This window comes from Aedes aegypti, chromosome 3 (assembly GCF_002204515.2).
Source record: "Aedes aegypti strain LVP_AGWG chromosome 3, AaegL5.0 Primary Assembly, whole genome shotgun sequence".
Classification (NCBI taxonomy): domain Eukaryota; kingdom Metazoa; phylum Arthropoda; class Insecta; order Diptera; family Culicidae; genus Aedes; species Aedes aegypti.
In genome coordinates this window covers 152,786,183-152,806,964 of record NC_035109.1, presented here as the reverse complement: position 1 = coordinate 152,806,964, position 20,782 = coordinate 152,786,183, and the positions used below count along the sequence as shown (strand labels likewise).

The following is a 20,782-nucleotide window of genomic DNA, read 5'->3' as shown; positions in this document are numbered from 1 at the left end:
TGATCTACAACGCTGTGCAACTTTTTTCTACGGGAGGGGCATATTTCCCGGGATGTTTTGATACGTCAAGATTTGAACAGTTTACAAAAAAAAAACATCTTGTACCCTTTTTCAAAAGCAATATAAATACTTCTTTAATGTATTTGCTACTGTGATAGAGCACTTTTTCCTTAGGGGGGCGTTTTACACCTTGTTACCTTACATATATTTAAGACAAATTATCATGGCCAATACAACTTCAGACAAGTTGATTTGGCGCTTATTATGACTAACTTGTATGACAGTGTTTTGCACTTTGTATGATTTAATTTTTACAAATATAGCAAAGAAACATAAATGAAAATCGTGAGACAGGCTGCAAATTAGTGACGATCATCAATCAAGTTATTACAATCAGAAATCATATAATAAGTCAGAAATGTTTTTTCATAAGACCTAAGCATCTTTTCCTGTGTCGTGTGGTTTTCAAAGAATAAACGTAGGTATGCAGCAGTAACAGACTAGGGAAAAAATACGGTTCGATTTGTGACCCCAAACGCTTCCCCAGTTAATCCACCTAACAGTGAAGCGATTATCGTAGAAATTGAACAGAAATGCTTATATAATGTTATTTTTTTTTTTTCTATTTCATTTATTTGAGGCTCAATCGCGTTTAACGCTTTACGGAGCCGAAATTCATTTTTTGTATTGTTTACAAATCATTCACTTTTTTGTACTAAGATTAGTATGGGATGGAGCCAGGGTACTCGTGGCAACTCGAGGTTAATGGTCACAATTTTTGGAAGGAAGGACATGGTGAGGATTGGGTTTAGGGTTTTCTGCAGCACATCCGGGAGGTATATCGTGGTATCGCGATGAACGTGTAGTGGCGTTGGTACCAATTTCTTGCCGGTATTCGTCTGCCGGATGGCCAGGATCCTCAATCCAACATACAGGGGACAAAACACAGAGAAAAAAAAAAAAAAAAAACTGGAGAAGAGAACACAGGAGAATTAAACTTTTATACTGGACAAGCGAAGAAAATCGTAAATTGCGACCATGTAAATGAGATCGCGGGTGCCCAACACATCTCTAACAGGAACATAGGGTTGTCTACCTCGGGCCGCAAGGGTATCCAAAAGTTGCGCTCTGGAAATATATATATAATGTTATGCCAGTGTGTCTCTGTAAAACTTAGGTGTTTTTTTGAATTTATTCATTAGTACCTCTTGTTCAGTTTAAGCTTAATTTTTTAGATGCATCCAGCGATGTGTTCTCTTCCCCTGTATAATTTTACATTTACATCAGATGAACTCATATCTAATCTCACTTTCAAGATTATAATATAATCGTATCAAGTGAACTAGAAATCGCAAGGTAAAGACAATTTGAAGTTACATATTTTGTGATATGAAGTTGAAATTTTTTTGGATGCAAATTCAAATCAGATAAAATTACTGACTCCATAAACAATTTAAAATAATTCAATTTTGAATCATATGCAATTCCAACGTAAACTACACATTTATACAATTTGAAATTAACATTCTTTTATGATCTCTGGTTTGCTGGGGACCACACACTCCTAGGCATACTCGGATCATTTTGATGAAAATTTAGGCTTGACAGAAGCCTGGCTGCTTGTTGATATCCAGTTCGCACCCTCTAGGTTGCTAGGTGTCCTTTGATTGTTTTGTCTTACCGCATTTGAAGGACATTTGCACCTCAAATGCAAACAGCAGCAATACATTACGAAAATGAATTGAAAAAAAAAATTGTAAATTAGGAAGCACATTTGTAAAACCGCCTCGAGCTTCGAAGAATGTAAAAACTGAACACTTCTTCTTCTTTTCTGGCGTTACGTCCCCACTGGGACAGAGCCTGCTTCTCAGCTTAGTGTTCTTATGAGCACTTCCACAGTTATTAACTGAGAGCTTACTATGTCAATGACCATTTTTGCATGCGTATATCGTGTGGCAGGTACGAAGATACTCTATGCCCTGGGAAGTCGAGAAAATTTCCAACCCGAAAAGATCCTCGACCGGTGGGATTCGAACCCACGACCCTCAGCTTGGTCTTGCTGAATAGCTGCGCGTTTACCGCTACGGCTATTTGGGCCCCTGAAAACATTAGAACTGATTTTTCTGGACCGATGATGATGATCGTTTTTGAATCGTTCTGAATCGTCAATGAAATGCGATCAAAACAATCATCACTCGGAAAGAAAAAGCAATGATAACTTGTTCAATTTTTGGGCATTTTTTTTGTAATTTATTGTCGAAAGTAACATGTAAGCTGTTAATGGTTAATGAATTCATAGATTTACTATGTTCGATTCCCGTTGACAAGGGCCTGAAAAAACTAATGTCAATGTGTGTTTTTATACCATATATATTCAGAAAACTGTGTTAGAACTCAATTTAATCTTATTACCGTGTTCGGCAAACCTTACCAGAATAGAATTAGCTTTATAGTGGTAATAGCAAATGTTTTTAATTTTACACATGCTAATCAAAATATCATAATTTCAAATCTTGAAATTTGCCCCAAAAACACATTTTTAATTTGAAGCATACTGAAATCTTCATCAAATGAGCTGAAATTTTGACCAGACATTGTTCTTAGCATGAGAATTCAAAACACTGCTTGACTGGTAGATTTCCAGACATTTTTTTTTTTCAAATATGAACAGGTCTCGCATAACTTCTGATCTCGCCCTAAAAGCCATTGGTAACCATGTGTGTTTTTATTATTTCACAACGCTATGGGGACGAAAGGATCATTATCTACCTGCCCGTGATGTTGGTTTGGATGCTTATTCTTTCATTTGCACAGAAACAACGAGCTACACACGTGGCTACCAATGGCTTTTAGGGCGTTATCTCAGAGTATGCGAGAGGTCTACTGTTTATGTCTATCTATGTATTTTCTCCGGAGAGCTCTCGGCATCTGAAATCAAATCCGATAGTATTCGCCCGGTGCTCATATTACCCCCATCTAGAGTGGTTCATTTTACCCCCAAAGAACCAACATCTTCAAATCATTTTTCTAAGAATTTGGACGATAAAAATACTACAAATTTCTGTCTACTTATCATAAATACTTTTAAGATATGATGTGCCACGAAGTTCAGTAGAATTTTGATGCATTTAGTTATAACCTTAAATTCTCGAGAGAAAATTTACGTCATATGAAAAAAACGGGCAGACCTAATTTGTTTTTTGTTAACTTTTCCAGCTTTAGACAGTTCTAGATCGCACTAGAGTTGTGGAAATAGTTCCTTAGTCTGATAATTTCGGATTGTGCTATGTTTTGCATAGACCATGAAACACAAACCTGTTCATTTTACCCACCGTTCCCCTATCATGCACAAGACGCTGAAAAGACCGTTAGTCCTCTTCCGGCATGGGTTATGGACACTGCTTGCTTGAAGAGGATCTGCAAGCGCTAGGAGTTTTGATCAAGGTGTGCTCAGGACGATCTTTATGATTAAGGTAACCCCTATGCCAGGTATGTACAGGGCGATTTTTGGCGGAGAATGTGGAAACGGCTTATGGAAGTGAAGAATGAACCACGAGCTCGTCCAGTACTCAGTATTCAGAAAGTCGCCAAAGCTGGAAGGGTACGATGGGCGGGGCACGTTGTGAATATGCCAGACAACAATCCCGCAAAAATGGTGTTCACTTCGAATCCGGCCGGTACAAGATGAAAAACTGCACAACGAGCTAGGTGGTTTGATCAAGTGGATCAGGATCTTGAAAAGGTGCTCCTCAAGGCAATCAATTCGTTGACATAACATTATGACGCAGATCATGTCTCGAAGAACATGACTCCATAAAAAAAGTAAAGTATAATCGATTGAGACTCTAGCAAAATAACGGGCATAGTGTTGATGACAGTGATGTCGAAATAAAAACATCGTTGAATATAGAGGACGGCGTGAATTTGCGATGTAACGAATCCCGTTCCGAGCAGCCATTAATTTTCTAAAATGGCTAATTATCATGTTATATATTTAGCCCTCCTAAAGTGCCATTAGGGATGAATCATAAAATACTTTTTGTTTTTGTTATTATTTGCAATGCGTCGTTCGCGGTTGATAGCTTTAGACGCAAACAAACGACACCGAAAGAACTTTGATTGTAAGCAACGAACCGGTTCCAATTGAAGTACCTATCAAAGTACAGACCGTCAGACGCAACACTTAAGTGTTGCGTAACATTTTAAGTTTTGCCATGGTCTAATAATTGACCCATGATAATATTTTTTATAAGTACGTCATAAAACGAAAATTGTTACTTTTGGCGGTTATTGGCCTTAAGGATTGAGGTAACCATTTGTAATTCTGATCAGAATTAGAAACGAATGCTATAGTAAGAAAAGGATGATGGCTTAAAAACATTGTTGTTGGTGTTATGTTTTCGTTCTAAGTGTCATCGGTAATTGAATAACAGATTGTTCAAAAACAAAGTAATTAAACCACTCGTTCTGATGTTATCGTTATTCCGATAGTGCATTGCGCCGTAAAGCAACCAGAAATAATCAAAGTTTGTCACACCTACTGGCAGCTACAATTAATTCTAATGACCTCTACTCAAATATCTTGTTAGTACTCCACCAGCAAGTGGTTGCACGTGGTGCAATAATGAAAGCTCTCCTCCTACCTTAGTGCATCGCAAACTAGAAAGCGTTAGGCCAAATGAACGTTGACTTGCCCGCGAGCTTGAATGCAAGCCGAAGCGTACCCTCATAGTCATGATCATTGGCCGGTGAATTCAATTGCGCGCTCCAATCCACACCTTTTAGAGGAAAACCGGTAACTATGGTCAAGTTCAAAGGCTGTCTGTCGCCGTCGTCATTGGCGGCAAAGCAATGCTAGTTGTGTTCTAAGGCGAAGGTTGTTCTCAAGCCGGTTCTATGTGCAATCTAATTGCGGCACTGTAACTGCCAACACGATGACGATCGAGTTTGAACGTTTTTATTGGAGTAGGATCTTTCACAGAATTGTATCGTTCTATCACATTATAGACATTAGTTCTATATTATAAGTATGTTATACACATACATGTGTAAGCAGTCACATGGGTCGATGACCCTTCCCGGTGAAGGGCCAACTAGTTGCACCTAGTGGCCTCTGCGTCTGATCTGTAGTGGGACTCCATGATGAGGTTTCAGAATCAACTCAGATGCTAGCAGAGGTTCAGCGGGGCTGCCTGCCGGTAAGATGAACTCGTAGTGGCGCAAAAGTTTCGATATCACACTTTTCATTTCGTTGAGAGCGAATTTTTGGCCTGGAATGGTATAAATGAAACATTAGTATGGGATTACTTTGTTTTTATCGTACGAAAGTTGTTGAACTTAGCAACAATTTGCAAGTCGACCTGTGCTTCATAATATTTGATGGTAATGGCTTTCCCAATGTAATAAGAAATTCCTGGATTTCTGCTACAATCTATCGGAAGTTTTTCCTGATCTAGATACACCCGATTCTGTTTTTGCACGGATTTTTTTTACTCGGCCGTGTAAAAAAAGTTTCCATACATTTTTTTTCGCCAAAACCTTATTTTTGCATGAAACGTCGAGATATGGTGTTACTTTTTTTGCACGGTTTTTGAAATTTTGAACTGAAAACTTTTTTTTTTGCACGGTACGCAAAAACAGATTCGGGTGTATTGTGAACGATTCAGGTTGACAAAAAATTGATACGCGGTGCCTTGAAGAAAACCTGGACGAATAAAAAAAAAAAATAAGCTCTTCCATTCTCTCATATACTCTTCGTGTGAATTCCAGTTGAGCCCTAAGACAAAATGATGGAATATGCCTTTATGAATATCAGAAGAAGTTTTTTTAAAAACTCCTGAACAATTTTGTAGATAAGTTATTTAAATAAACCTTGAAAAATTTCAGGAAGAATACAACATGTGGGCTTCGTGGCCGTGTGGTTAGTGTTACCAAGCATTTAGTCGCGTCGAGTCAAGGAGTGTAAGTTCGATTACCCCCCATTTTGAAATGTATGGACAACTTTTAGTAAATTTGAATGTATGGACGACTTTAAAGTTTTGAATATTTTTTTTTTCAGTGTAGAAAATGTGTTTTTTTTTTCTAAAACTTCAGGAAATTTCACGACAGTCCCCCATACAACATTTTTTTGTAGGTCTTATCGTTTTCGAGTTATACGGGTTTATAAAAAAAGTGAAAAAAAAAACTTTGACCCTTTCCAAATGTTAGTCTAGATCGATTTTGGAAAAACATAGTATGTAAAGTATCTTAGTTTTACATAGTCTTCACCAGGGTTGGGAAAAAATCTGAAAATCATTCTACAGTAGCCAAACAAAGCCAATCGCAGTCAGTGAAGCCAGTGAAACTCACGCCTATTGCTGCTGTAGGCAAAGAGCCTTGAAAATTGCAAAACACCCGTTGCTAAGGGCAACCCAAAATTACTGTAGAAAAATGTTGTATTTCCCGCTGCATTTCCCGCATTTAGAGCCTTCAATGACACTAACGATTAAGGGGACACGGGAGACCGTGCTATTTTCCCTATCTTTCGTCTCACTCTAACAATTATCATCAAAACTTTGTGGAAGCAAATCTCGAGTTTTAGTAAACCGATAAAGCTGAAAATTTAATGGGTTGTGCACTACATATATAGAATCATAGTGATACATTTTCGCATCGATATATGGAGTGGTTCTTGGGATTTGCTTCTTGAAATGGATAGAGTGATTACGATGACGTCCCGTGCGGCCTTAAGAAAATTCATGCACCCAACATAGGCTACTTGATGAGATTCACGTTTTTTTTACTGGGAAAGCCACGTGATTTTCGCGAAAAGTCAAGCCTACTACTATTACCATTCCCAGCACTGGTCTTCACACCCAGAAAGTTTCATTGAATTCTGAAGGGGTACTGCCAATCCCTTTGTCGTGTTGGCGTGAAATCCGTCAAAATCATGTTTTATCAATTAATTAGGATTTTTGTATGATTTGAGAGAGATTTGTTCTTTCGACGAACATTTGTATGGAGACAATCTTGATAAACTGCGTTTCAATGTCAAAAAGTCCGAATTTTCCATACAAAATTCCAAGCAATCACGGATTTTAACGAAGAATTTATTACTCAAGGCAAATATAAGATATTTGCACTAATTAGGATTTCAACAAACAACAGACACTGAAAAAATGTTTTTCAACAGTGTTGCCATATCATATATTTTTTACATTTGTTTCATTTTTAATATCAAAGCAGTCGGTCTATTGGCGAATTCTAAAAGCACGCATTCGTTCCAAATTAAATTATCCAAAAAAGGAGCGATCGCGTTGGATGAAACACCGCAATGTTAACTCCCAAAATAAAGAAGTTAAAAGGAAGCAAAACCGCGGTTGTTCCTTTTCTCTGGAAAAAGCCGCATGTCCATTTGAGCATTTGCATGTGCTGGTTTTAAATAAAAGATGCACAAATAATATGTCAATGTTTTTTTTTCAAATTTGCAATTTTTTAAATAATAGGCATTTAATCTATTTGGTCTATAATTGAATTCTATATATTCAAATTAGGATGAAATTTTGATTTCCTAAACATGTTTTGCCACACTGCAACTTAATATTTTACTTGATACATCCAACTATATATTGAAGAGCTTTAATTTTGTTTCATGCCCTCTTGGTTCGATATCATTTGAATCAATCGAATTTAAACAGGTAATCTAGCAACATTTGTAAATTTTGTAGATGAATATTATTAGTTTACACTATCAGCCCAAAATATTTTAATTTTTCACTGAGCAATTATTCATCAAAATCTAAGATTTCTTGGGATTTTATGTAAGAACAATGGATTTGAAAACTTAAAAACACAATTTCTCAAGATTGAATTGAAACATCTCAGGGAGTTAAGTGTTTTCGACTGTAAGATGTTCGATAAAAACGAGGGAATCAAAATTTTTGAAATCAAAAATTACTCATCCGACGAAAAATTGATTTAAAATTTTGAAATTGAAAAAGCTTTATGTGGCAGTACTGTATCCAAACGAAATATTCTTTTTAACTTCTTAAATGATATCTTTCAAAAACGCTGAAAGTTCGATTGGCATACAAAATTGGCTTTTTGTAATGTTTTATGTCAATCAACATTTGATCAAAATTTGGTTGTAATCGGTGATGATCGATTACACGTGCTGTGAACACTTGGTATAGAATGATTCTCAATTATCTCCGTATCACTTACCAATACAGTTCCGAGGACCGGCACTGAACGGGATGTATTTGTAGGGGTTGAACTTTTCCACAGATTTCTCTCCAGAGAACCGTTCCGGGATGAAATCTAGCGGCTTCTCAAAATAGTTCGGATCCCGTCCCATGAAGAACACACCGACGATGATGTTCGCTCCGGCCGGAATCGTCTTGCCTTCGATGGTAGTCTCTTCGACGCACCTCCGACCGATCAGTGGTACCGATGGGTACAGGCGTAGGGTTTCTTTGATCACCATTTCCAGATACGAAAGGTCGTGCAAATCGGACAACTCTATTGGCTTTTGAAGATCGTTTCCTATAACGGATTCAATCTCGTCGTAGACTTTCTGCTGTATTGCGGGATGTTTGGCCAGATTTAACAGCGTGAAGACCACAGCCGAGGTGGTTGTGTCATGACCTTCAAACATGAAAGTATCCACTTCTTCTCTGATCTCCAGATCGGTCAGCGGTTTTCCGTTGATATTCGTTTTCAGAAGCATATCAAGAAACGCTTCCTTTCGCCTGAATCCGAAGTCATCTGAATCCTTGTGATTTTTGTTGGAGCTATTGCTTAGTTGCTTCCGACGCGATGTTATCACGTTATCCGTGTACCCATGAAGGACCTTCAGAGATTTTCTCAGTTGTTGATAGCTCGGAGTAAGGTAGAAAAGAGGAGTGCGTCGAATGAAATCAAACATTCTTTTGATCGAAACGTTGGCCGCTTCCTTGACTGCTCGAACGTATTCGGAATCGGCATTCCGAAGTGCGTTCACGGACGTTCCCATTGCACTTTCTAAAACATTCCAATCGAGTGAAATGTGTCCTGGAATACAAATTAGCGTTTATCAAACTCACCACAGATCACATCCAAAGCGTAGAGCAGGACATGTGGGAAAATGTCAAACACTTCTCCGCTGTCGGCATGCTTCCCAAGGACGTCCACCAGTTCAGACGCGTTTCGATCGAACACATCCACAAACTGTTCCAGGATCTTAAAGTGAAACGCCGGAGTGATGGCTTTCCGTCGGGCATGCCATTTGTTTCGTTTACTTAGCAATAGGCCATCGCCGAGCCAGTTGGAGAGGTAGCCGTACTCGCCGGACTTGTCCGTCAAATTCTTGTCCGTTAGGAGGGTCTGTACAAATATGGAACATTTTAAAAACATTATTGTAAAAGAACTGATCATATATTTTAATAAACTTACTTCAATCATGGATGGTCTACCCACATATAATGTGAATTCTGGTCCTTGCCAAAAACGGAATACATCACCATATTCATCGGTAAGACGCTGGATGATCGGTAAAAATTCTGAAAATTTACGAACGGCTTCGGTTACTATTTTATATGGTACCGTAAAATCGGGTGTAATTGATCAGAAGGGTGAAATTGATCATCGTATCACACGATTTTATTTATGCGTTATAGCGCACACATATCAATGTAAGCTGCAGTAAATGAACGTTGTTTGTCGTAATTATTGTCGAATTGTGTGTTGTGAAGTTTTTTGCGTTGAAAAATGTTTATTACTACTGACAAACACCTATTAACTTCTATTTCTAAGCAAGGATTTGAACATAGTATAAACCTGAAAGTTTGTGAGGATGCTTGAGATATATCCGAAAACCAGATATCATCACCAAAACTTGTACCAATCAGCTCAAATGGTTGAAATAATTGAATTTCTGTTAGATAACATTGATTTCCTTAATAAATTGCATACATTCAGGCGTTTTCCGCGTAATTCTTGAAATTTAACTATTCGTTATTTATATAATGATTGTCTTGTTAAGATTTTGACAAGCATATTCGGATTCAGGAAGCTCAAATTTATCATGTTGGTTGTTTTGAAAACTAACAATAATGGCATTGACAAGTGATCAATTTCACCTCGAAATGAGATCCCATGATTTTTTATTTTAGTGATATTTGTTAACACTAAAATTACATTTGTTAGAAAATTTCGGTACATGAGTCGATGAGGCTCACCTTCGTACTTGTTTTCCTGCATTTGTTTGGCATTGTTAACATTATAGAAAACAGACTAGAAAAACCGTGAAAAATGATCAATTTCACCCCCGAAATTACGGTATCCCAACTTATATTTAAATTTTCGAAAGTTTCATTATACGGCATTTTGCTGAGTATTTTTTTTTAATTCTTTATTAGTGTCATTCCAAACATAACATTCATTTTTTAGATCTAGGTGTTCTGTGTTAGGTAACACTATCATTTATTATCATTTTGTTAACATCATACTATATTTCATTTGCCGTAGCAGTTTAGCTTTTATACAAGTGAGTTGATTTCACCTGCTTATAAGAGAAAGTAAACGCTTTCAATTTACTTAACCTAAACGTATAACGCATCAATCGTGGCAATAGAAGATTGTAACGATTTTTGCCTGAAATTATAATTTTTCTTTATTTAACATTTGTTCCAATGTTTCAACATTGGATATTCTATGTAACTCATTGGTACTATGCCAGGGTGGAAGCTTCAGAATCATTTTCAAAATTTTATTTTGAATTCTCTGCAGAGCTTTCTTCCTGGTATTACAACAGCTAGTCCATATTGGTACAGCATACAACATGGCTGGCCTGAAATTTGTTTGAATATCAAAAGCTTGTTCTTAAGACAAAGTTTAGATTTTCTATCAATAAGGGGATAAAGACATTTACATATTTATTACATTTGGATTAAAAAAAGGAGCTTTTGATTTCTGTGGAAATATTATTAGTTGAGTTTTTTCATCCGCAAACAAAGATATTTGATATCCCTGAGGTAACTCAGGTAAGTCAGATGTGAAAATATGGTATAATATTGGCCCAAAATGCTGCCTTGTTCTGATAATTAACCTGAAGTGTACGATTTGACAGACAACTTTGAATTATTCTAACAATGTATGTTGGAAAATTAAAGTTTTTTAATTTTACAATCAAACCTTCATGCCAAACACTGTCGAATGTTTTTCTATGTCTAGAAGAGCAAGACCAGTAGAGTAGCCTTCAGATTTGTTGAAACGGATCAAATTTGTTACACGTAAGAGTTGATGAGTGGTCGAATGTCAATGGCGGATTCCGAACTGTTCATTGGCAAAAATTGAATTTTCGTTGATGTGGGCCATCATTCTGTTTAAAATAACCTTTTCAAAAAGTTTACTGATGGAGGAAGGCAAACTGATTGGACGATAGCTTTTTGCAGGATTTTTGTCTGGTTTCAAAATTGGTACAACTATGGCATTTTTCGATTTGTCAGGAAAATATGCCAACTGAAAACATTTGTGAAATACATATAAACTGAGAATAATAAGCTTCTTTCTGGAAGTTTCTTGGTGAGGATGTAGAAAATTCTATCATCGCAAGGGGTTTTCATATTCTTGATTTTTGTTTAATAATAGTTCTCATTTCTTCCAAACCAGTCTCCCAGGCATTTTCGAAAATGTTCTCTTGTTTGACTACTTTTCTATTGGATTAGTAAGACCTAAATTAAAATTGTGCGCGCTTTCAAACTGCATAGCAAGTTTTGAGCTTTTTCGCAATTAGTTAGTAATAATTTGTTTTCCTCTTTCAATGCCGGTATTGGCTTCTGAGGTTTTTTCAAGATTTTAGATAATTTCTTTCTGCAGATCCTGCCATATAATTTTCATAGCAGGATCGCGAGTTCGTTGAAATTGCCTTTCCTCACGTTTTTAAGACGGATCAAGAATTTAAGATCATCGTCTATAATCACGGATTCAAATTTTACTTCACATTTTAGTATTGCAATGCTCCTGGCTTCAACAATGGAATTTGCTAAAGTTTCAAGAGTACTGTCAATATCAAGTTTTGTTTGTAAAGAAATGTTTACATCAAGAAGACTATCGATATATGTTTCATATATATTTCAGTCGGCTCCAAAATAATTTAAAGTGGAGCTGATACAATTGAGAGTTGCTTCATGGGATATTTGAAATGTAACAGGGACATGATCAGAATGAAAATCAGCATGAGTAATCAGTTGGCTACAAAGGTGACTAGAGTCGGTTATGACCAAATCAATCATAGAAGGGTTTCTAGAAGATGAAAAACATGTTGAGCTTTCAGGGTAATTAATTGAGAAATCAGGATATTTCTCAGCACTCATCAAATCAAATTTTGCCATTGGAATTATTTTGCGAATTATTCCAAAACTGACGTTTGGCATTGAAGTCAACAATGACAAAAAAATTGACTTATTGCAAGTCAATTTTCGCTAGTCAGTTTGGAGCAAATTAACTTGCAGCTATGAAAATATTGCTGTTTGCATTTGAGATGCAAATCTTAACCAAATTTCCTCCAAATGCGGTAACACAAAACAATCAAAGGACACCTATCAACGATTATAGAAATCACCACCGCCCTAGCAAGAAAATTCTATCATTGACACCGCATTTCTTGTGAAAAATCTTACCGCATTTGGTGTTCCCGCATTTGAAATTTGCATTTCAAACGCACACAGCAATACATTTACCAAGCTGTGTTTGAACAGAAACAACTAATGTTTCAACTTTAGTTTAAAATAACGAAAACGCCTATGAATGATGAATACAACTCCTCCACATGCCCCATCAAGTCGATCATTACGATAAACAAAATAGTTTGCATCTTTTTTGAGCTTGGATACAGGTTCAAATAAGTTTTAATAATAACTGTTACATGAAAATTAAACAGCTCGTCCTATTTACCATTCAAAGAACGAGTATTCCAATTTAAAATATTTAAATAATAATATGGATCCATTAGAAAAAACGTAATCCAATAACAATTTGATTTGTTAATTTTACACCAACTTGGACTGCTTCAGTCATGGTGGTGGCTTTGAACATTGCATCAATCATATGATTCAATGGTTCAGTTAGAAAATTGAAGTCAGAGGCAGACATATCACTTGTAATGGCCCAAGTAGCAATTCCACAGCAATTTGGCATTCGTGTGGATTTATTGGTGTTTTATGACAGTTACGTGAATACTATGATAGCTAGAGGCGACATTTAAAGTTACTAGAAGATGATATTTTGTAAGTCAGCCCTTAGTTATTTTCAAAACCTTTTAGAGACAAGCTATAAAGTTAAAATTTTGTGGCTACAAAACCAGCTTTATTGCAGCATATAATACCTCATTTAAACTGCATATGGTGGCTGAATTATACTTATTTGTAACGGCTATTGATATGAATCTCTTTGGTCCAGGTATGTTTGCGAAGTCCTAGAAGGGGACCTGCCAAAGCCCCAAGCTACTGGTCTAGAGCCGACGGCAACTTCCGGGGTGGGCGCTCAAGGCCTCCTTTGTTACGCCTGTATCTCAGGGTCGTTTTAGGAGGGTTCCAGGAGAATTTCAAAACTGAGTGGTGCAAAGGCGGACAATACAAAAGTGGAAGGACAACGGAAAACAAGATTTTTCTTTACATAACCTTTAAATTCTAATAGCTGAGGTTCAGACGGGCCATACAGAATAATGATAGTGGAATATACAAACTTATACGATAAACACGTTTATTTTGAGACTTGCAAGGGGGGGGGGGGGGTGGTATTCAAGATGGATGGAGCTCACCGGTACGTTGCGGCCGTTGCTGCTGCGATGACGGACGAAACTTCGTTGGACGCTGGGGTTGTATGGAGTGAATCCTTTTCTTCTTTTTCATGCCTTTTCTTCTTACACGGCTACTGGCTGGCTTACACATGAAACAGGGGGGGGGGTTCTGACGGTATAGGCCTGTATAGCGAATGGCCTTAGTTCCAAAATGTCCGGAGAGTGGTACTATAGCGCGCATTATCACTTGGTCGGGATTCGAGCGAGCTGACACCGATAAATGTTCTGACAAGGTACAGATTTTGCGCAACGTCACTGGGATTCCCTTATGCGAAGATACCCTTCTTGTCACTTCCGAGCATCACTTTCACTGCAGTTCTTTTTCACCACACTCGCTCGAATTGATTGTACATTACGATCAAAGAAGGCTAAACTTATTCTGGTACTAGCGTTTTATAGAAAATGGTGTCTTATTACCAGCTGACGTGGTGCCATTCCTTGACCCGTACTATTAACTTTAGGTGTTTTTAAACTGTTTGTGACGTTATAACTGTACAATTTTACACCATTAATTTTAAGATAAACTTTAGTTAAGGTTTCACTTCGCGGAACTAATCACCGGTTCGTTTTGTAACGGACGAAACCGGACCGTCTTCATCACTACTCCGAATCACAATTAAAAGAGACTTTCCCAAATCTTGCTGTCCCATTTATAGTAGTCGTGGGGGGTGTTATTCCTCTAGCCACTCCTCTTATCCACCTGCTATGTCCTTGAAGATAGATCACAAGATGACGTCTTCTTTTATTGTGATGAGTGGATCTTGGTAACAATGAGTTCCTTACACTCTAAACAAGTTTTAGTTATCAAGGTGTCTTACAAAACTTTTAAAAATAAGATTCCGATTGGGCTACATGCGAAACCCTAACATTTCCTAACCTTACACTTGTTTTCCTCTTTTTGTAAATAACGCAATATAAAATTTATGTTATATGAAAAAATAAATAAACAATCTGAATAATAATGTAAATAAAAAATATAAACAAATTTGTAAATGCAAAAATGAATGAATAAAAAAAATAAAAAAATAAATAAATGACTAAATAAATAAACTTATAAATAAATAAATAAATAATAAGATTAATCTATATAAATAAAAATGGAATGGTGCTTGTATGTCACAAAATGACTTACGAACGGGTCAACAGATTTAAATTATTCTTTCTCCGTTTTGTTTATCAAGGGTTTCGACGTGTTCGTGTGTACAAAAATCCTAGAATATTCACCGGGAAATTTGGAAAAAACGAGCGTGAACGGAGCTGTCATTTTGTATGGAATGTTCCATAGCGTTTTTCAATAGCTCACTTGATGGCAAGACGAAGTTTGCCGGGACCATTAGTTACAAATAATTCGTGAAGTTCATCATCATTTTTCCAGAAATGTATCCAGAAATGATAAAAGAATCAGTGGAGTAACATTTTGCAAAATTACTATTGAAGGGACAGAAACTCGAGCAGCAGCAAAGTTCTGACCATCGAATCGAGATATTGATTTGATTGAAATCTATATAAATAAAAATGGAGTGGTGTTTGTATGTCATGAAATGGCTCACGAATGGGTTTAACGTATTTAAATAATTGCTCCGTTTTGTTCCTTAAGGGCTCCGACGTGTTTGCATGTATAAAAATCCCAGGATATTCACCGGAAAAGTAGGGAAAACGAGAGTGAACGGAACTGTGATTTTGTATGGGACGATCCATAGCGTTTTACAACAGCCTACTTGATGGCAAGACGAAGTTTGCTGGGACCACTAGTAAATAAATAAATATGGAACAAATCTGCAATCGGGATCAACAACAAAATAAATAAATAAAGACACCTTAAGCTACTAAGCGTAAAATAAACATCACTCAAACACTGAACCGTGGAGACAAACGTTTATCTAACACTTAGACATTTAAATAAATAATTTATTCAATACAAAATAAACAAATATAACAATTGAATTAATCTGAACCATCAGCTTGCCTTTCCACCACACAAATTCATTGTTACCCAAACGATTGGTAACACTATGATAAAAGATTGATATACTACACCTTGTTGTCACAAAAGCTGTTTGTAAACTGATTGACTTGCAGTTCAATCTTGATAGCTTACATCAATTATACTTAATTAATCAGTATTTGGGCTTTTCAGATGCGTTACGAACACTTAATCCTGACGAAAAAAACGACAAACTAATGTTCATTTTCATTGTTTCTACGTATATTCTACATAATAGCATACCCAAACTGCAAACTTCGTTGAATGCTGTATGGTTACCATGAAAAGCGAAAAGAGCTGCATCATCTTCAATCAGCATTTGTCATGGCAATTTGACATCCACAAATTCCGAATCATAACAATGTGCCATTATTTGTGTATTTATGATGACAAAACAGCATTTGTCGATGACAATCTATCAATTATGGTCCCGCCATATTAATTTTACTCCGGTTCCCACAATTTCACTTTTCAAATCATATTATCTCCATGAATTCGCGCATTTCATGCCGTGGTGTGATGATTAAACTGAATGAATATAATTTAAAGCACAATTACTGCCCAATCCAACCAAGGAATGTCGAATTCTTCACCAGGTGGCTTATTTTAGCAAATGCTAAATAACTGGAAATATGCCACTTTCAGAGGGAGCGCAGGCAAATTATTTTCTTTCTCATCACATTTCACTCGGCACTAAAGATTTGAGCACTATCACAAATAAATCACTTCAAATAAAAAGCACTACGAAATTGAAACAAGTAGAATGGGTACTCATAGTACAAATAGGAGAGGAGTTCAAATTACCTGTTACGATATCGGCAAAGGATTTTCCTTGGGTAGATACATTCGAACGGCTACCCGACGGATTAAAATTAGTTTGTGAATGAGCATGATTATAATCTTCCTGATGGGTATGATTCTTAATCAAGCGATCGTTAACTGAAAAATGAGCATTGTTCGATGCTTCTGGGAAATTCCGGAAACGACCTACAAAAATACAAAGATATTACTGTTCTTCTGCCTGGCACGAGCCGCGACGTCTCGCCTATGCGAAGGGCAAGCCCAAAAAATTGACTTATAAAGGCCCTTGCAACTTGCACATTTAAACTTATAGGTATCAGCCCTCACTGGACAGACGTCCTTAGCGTGAGAAGAACCTCCGAAAAACATGTATTTAGCATCCATGTGGCAATTTTTGTACCATGACCCCACTTTTGGCACCGACAACACTGAGTGGGGTTCTCCAGGTTTCTGGAATTGTTCCCATGTCTCACGGACATCGAACATAAATCTAGCTTTTTCTAAAGCTTTAATATTATTTAGTTCTTTTTTGTTAAATTGTACTAAATAATATTCTTGAGATAGCCTTTTCCAAAGAATGCCAGATTGGGTTCTCTTTTTCATAATGATTACTTGGACTGGGGAAAATCCAAGTAAATCATTTATTCCATTTTTGATCTCTTCAGGTGACTTATAGTCACTTGAGAGACCTTTCAAGACGACTTTGAACAAACGTTCAGTTTTGTCGTCATAAGTAAAAAAAAATGTGCTTCTTCTCTTCAAGATTTTTGAGAAGAAGTTCGCGATCTTTAAGAGTTGCCGGCAAAACTTGACAGTCTCCTTTCTTTGCGATTTGGAAGGAAACCTTGATTCCCCTAATGGAGTTCAAGATCTCCTGCCTAAATCCTCCAAATTCGGAACAACTGACCACGATAGGCGACACTTTTTGCTTCCTCACTTGAATCAAAGAGCCTGGGCTAGAGACTGCTTCAATTTGATGTTCGGAAAATTTGTCTAGAGCATTGAACTGATTGCTGATTTCGATGCAATTATTAACATTATCCATTTCACCCTTGGAAGAAAGTTCGCATTCCGGAGAAACGTCCGTTCTTCCATTCTTGCCACGTTTAAAGACAGTTTTAAATCCCACTTTTTTGGAAGGAAGTTGTGAATTCAGAGATTCACCCTTCCTTTTGTTTGTGGCTGCAACCATGTTTAGTGAATAAACGAAAGAAGACGTGACCTTCGAGAGGTTTTTTTTTCCAAGACGGTGTCCAAGAAGGATTACCACCACTAGCTTTCGCCAACGGGTACAACGAAAAATCGAAGGAACGGGTCCAAACAAGGATCGTAAAGGGATCTGGATCCACGATATTACTCGATAAACTTATTGAACGCCGAACAAGTATTTACCGCTCGTCCCCGCAGTAGCAAGCGACACGATCAAACACTACTAATGCGATTTGCGGCACTTTTTCACTTCACTACGCGAACGACGCGCGCAAGCAACTAGGTCAAAGGATCAAACACTACTCTATATGATTTGTGTTTACTAGGTGTTTTTTTACAGAGCTCATAAACACATTTCTGTTTTTTTAGTCTTTGAGCACAGCTTCTTTTTGTATTGTGGTTTTCGTAAGTTTTGATGATTGCTGAAGACTGTTGTATTGAAAGATGAGAGCATCACGATGATGAATGGATGGATGGCCCAGATTCATAGTTTCAAGAGAACATATAGTTTAGGAAAACTTATCTGATAAGGAACTACAGCCACTACTATTTTAACTGTACACTTATCTTCTTTTTCATAAACTGTGTTTCACACAGCAGTAAGCTATAAAACCATATTATCTCTCTCGTTTATCGTAAATCGGTACATTCCGCACATTTTTTCTTTGATTAGACTTGTTATCAAATCGAATCGAAACTAACCATCGGGTTGCTTGTTGAGGAACCACAGCCCATTCCCCAGGATCGGTAACGCTGGTGGTCCCGTATGCTGCCCGGATATTTCCAAAGTTCTTGCGAACTTTCGGTAGATCGCCCACGCCAAACATGCAGCTGCCACGAGGGACAACAGGAACCACATCGTTTTTTTTTTCTTGCGCGGCGGTTCAATGTGTGGTAAAACACAGGCTCTAAATCCACACGGCAGCTGATTGCAAAATGTGAGTTTACCCGCGACGACCGTCCGACCACTACTAAGCACGGAAAAACGGCTCAGCTGAGTTTGTATCAGCGGATTAGGTGTTCAAATGCACTGGAGCAAAGGTTATACGTTAAACTACAAGTGCTCAGATGCTTAGTTGGACGTTAGGATAGATTTGTTTTTGTTTTGATGATGGTGGACGACGGCGAGCTTATTGCTCTCGGAATTTTCCTTCTGTTGATGCCGTGCGGTGTTCACCGTGGATCTGATTCCCGCCATTCATTAATGCATGGTGGCTAAATTAAGAAGCATATAAAGAAATTAAACACTCTGTGTTCTATCAAAAAGTAGTTAATAAAATACTTAGACATAAACAATAGTTTGAAAAAAAAAATACATAAAAGCACTAAAATATACATTATACCGGTAAATCAATTAGAATAAGCAATTATAAATGGGAAATTACCAATAAATCGATCCAATCCAATAAACCAATCAATCGATTTTCAAGAATAAATCAATGTTTAGTACCAGGTGCGTACCCACAAAACCGTTCTGCGAGGGGTTTTGGATTTTTTTGAGATGATTTGTGGTATAATTTGCCATTATAAAAGTAATCAGAAAGAAAAATACAGTTTAAGTGAGATTTTTAATTGAAAATTTTGGTTGAATGGTTTAATGTAATATTGATAAATATTTTTTTTGTTTTGCACCAAAAAATATCAAGTGTGTAAAAATGACACATAACTTTACAGATATTCCAAAAGTTGTCTTATTTAGAAAAAAAAAAAAATCAATGCATTTAAAATTTATCGTAAAATTATATTTTTTAACCATTCACCTGTTTTGAAAATAATAATAATAAAATTAATCATATGATCGATGTTCAACCAGACCAGACTAGATGCTACTTTTGCCTTATCAAGATCTATCAAGGACTCCAAAAAGTGTTCCATCAATCAGATAAGCTTTTATGTTACGGAAAATAATGCATATAGGGTAGGTGTACCAGTTATGGACATAGTGGTTCCCTATTTCGCCATACGTGACTACTTTAGTGTCTTAAAATTTTTAAAACTTTTGGGTATTGTAGTAGTTAGATTTAAGATATATCTTGATGTTAAAACATTCAAAAAAATTTAAAATGTGAAAGTTATCAAAATTTCACATATGGCCAAATAGGGAACCACTATGGCCATAACTGGTACACTTTCCCTATTTTGTTATTCTGAACACATACAGTTGTGTTCAGAATAATATTTAGTAGTAAAAGCCGATTGCACCAGATGAAATCGGTCAAAATAATAGTAGTTTTTCTTTTGTAAATTTTTGTTCAGCAACCATTTTGTAAATTATTTTTCTTGTTTATACATTTATAGCTTGGGTGGAAATGGTTCAAACGATGAGTAAAGAAAAATTCAAAAACTCGAAACACAGCAGATATTAAAATGATTAAAACTACTATTATTTTGAGCGATTTCACCTGGTGCTTAACTTTTTAACCGGTAGTGTGAAATTTTTAAAATTCTGTGATGATGGAATTGAGTATATTTGTAGTTCTCTGCCAAAACTTCATGCCGATTGCTCATATGGAAACAAAGTTACAGCACGCCAAAGTTGATCATTTTGTATGAAAATCGGCTTTCACTTCTATTATTCTAATCGAAACTGTATATTGAGTTTTCCGAACAACAATATTAGATATAGTAAAGATTAGCTGAGCTTTGGTTAGACTGACTACAAATATCTATGGTTACTATCCCGTGACTAACTGTGAAGATGTACAAAGAAGCAACCAAAACTACGGCTGAGATTGGCCATGATCTTCTTCAGTGTGCATAATTCAGCGCCTCTATCTATACAGGGTCAACAATAACGACGCCGGTTACGCCCTTGCAGTTGGGGGAGGATCGTTGGGTCACAGGATTCAGTTTGATAAGTAATAACAATGATAAATAATCTTTTGTGAGATATAAACATGCCAGCAAATATAATATTTTTCGTCAAAATGAATACAAAAATCAAGTGTAAGAAATGTTATGCCGACACTTGG

At 36.7% G+C, this 20,782-nt stretch overlaps 1 protein-coding gene across 2 annotated transcripts; it reads right to left on the bottom strand.

The window, feature by feature from the left end:
- Positions 1–4,941: 4,941 nt before the first annotated feature.
- On the bottom strand, positions 4,942–18,798 carry LOC5569663 (cytochrome P450 4d1). Of its 2 annotated transcripts, none has more exons than XM_001652877.3 (5): positions 18,513–18,798; positions 9,412–9,518; positions 9,063–9,342; positions 8,203–9,000; positions 4,942–5,270 (listed from the first exon to the last, which is right to left on the bottom strand). In XM_001652877.3, the coding sequence occupies exons 1-5, from the start codon at positions 18,667–18,669 to the stop codon at positions 5,104–5,106; spliced, it is 1,509 nt and encodes a 502-aa protein (XP_001652927.1). In that variant the 5' UTR covers positions 18,670–18,798; the 3' UTR covers positions 4,942–5,103. The 2 variants fall into 2 exon arrangements, with proteins under 2 accessions (XP_001652927.1, XP_021706624.1); XM_021850932.1 differs by lacking the exon at positions 18,513–18,798 and adding an exon at positions 13,778–13,891.
- Positions 18,799–20,782: the final 1,984 nt, after the last annotated feature.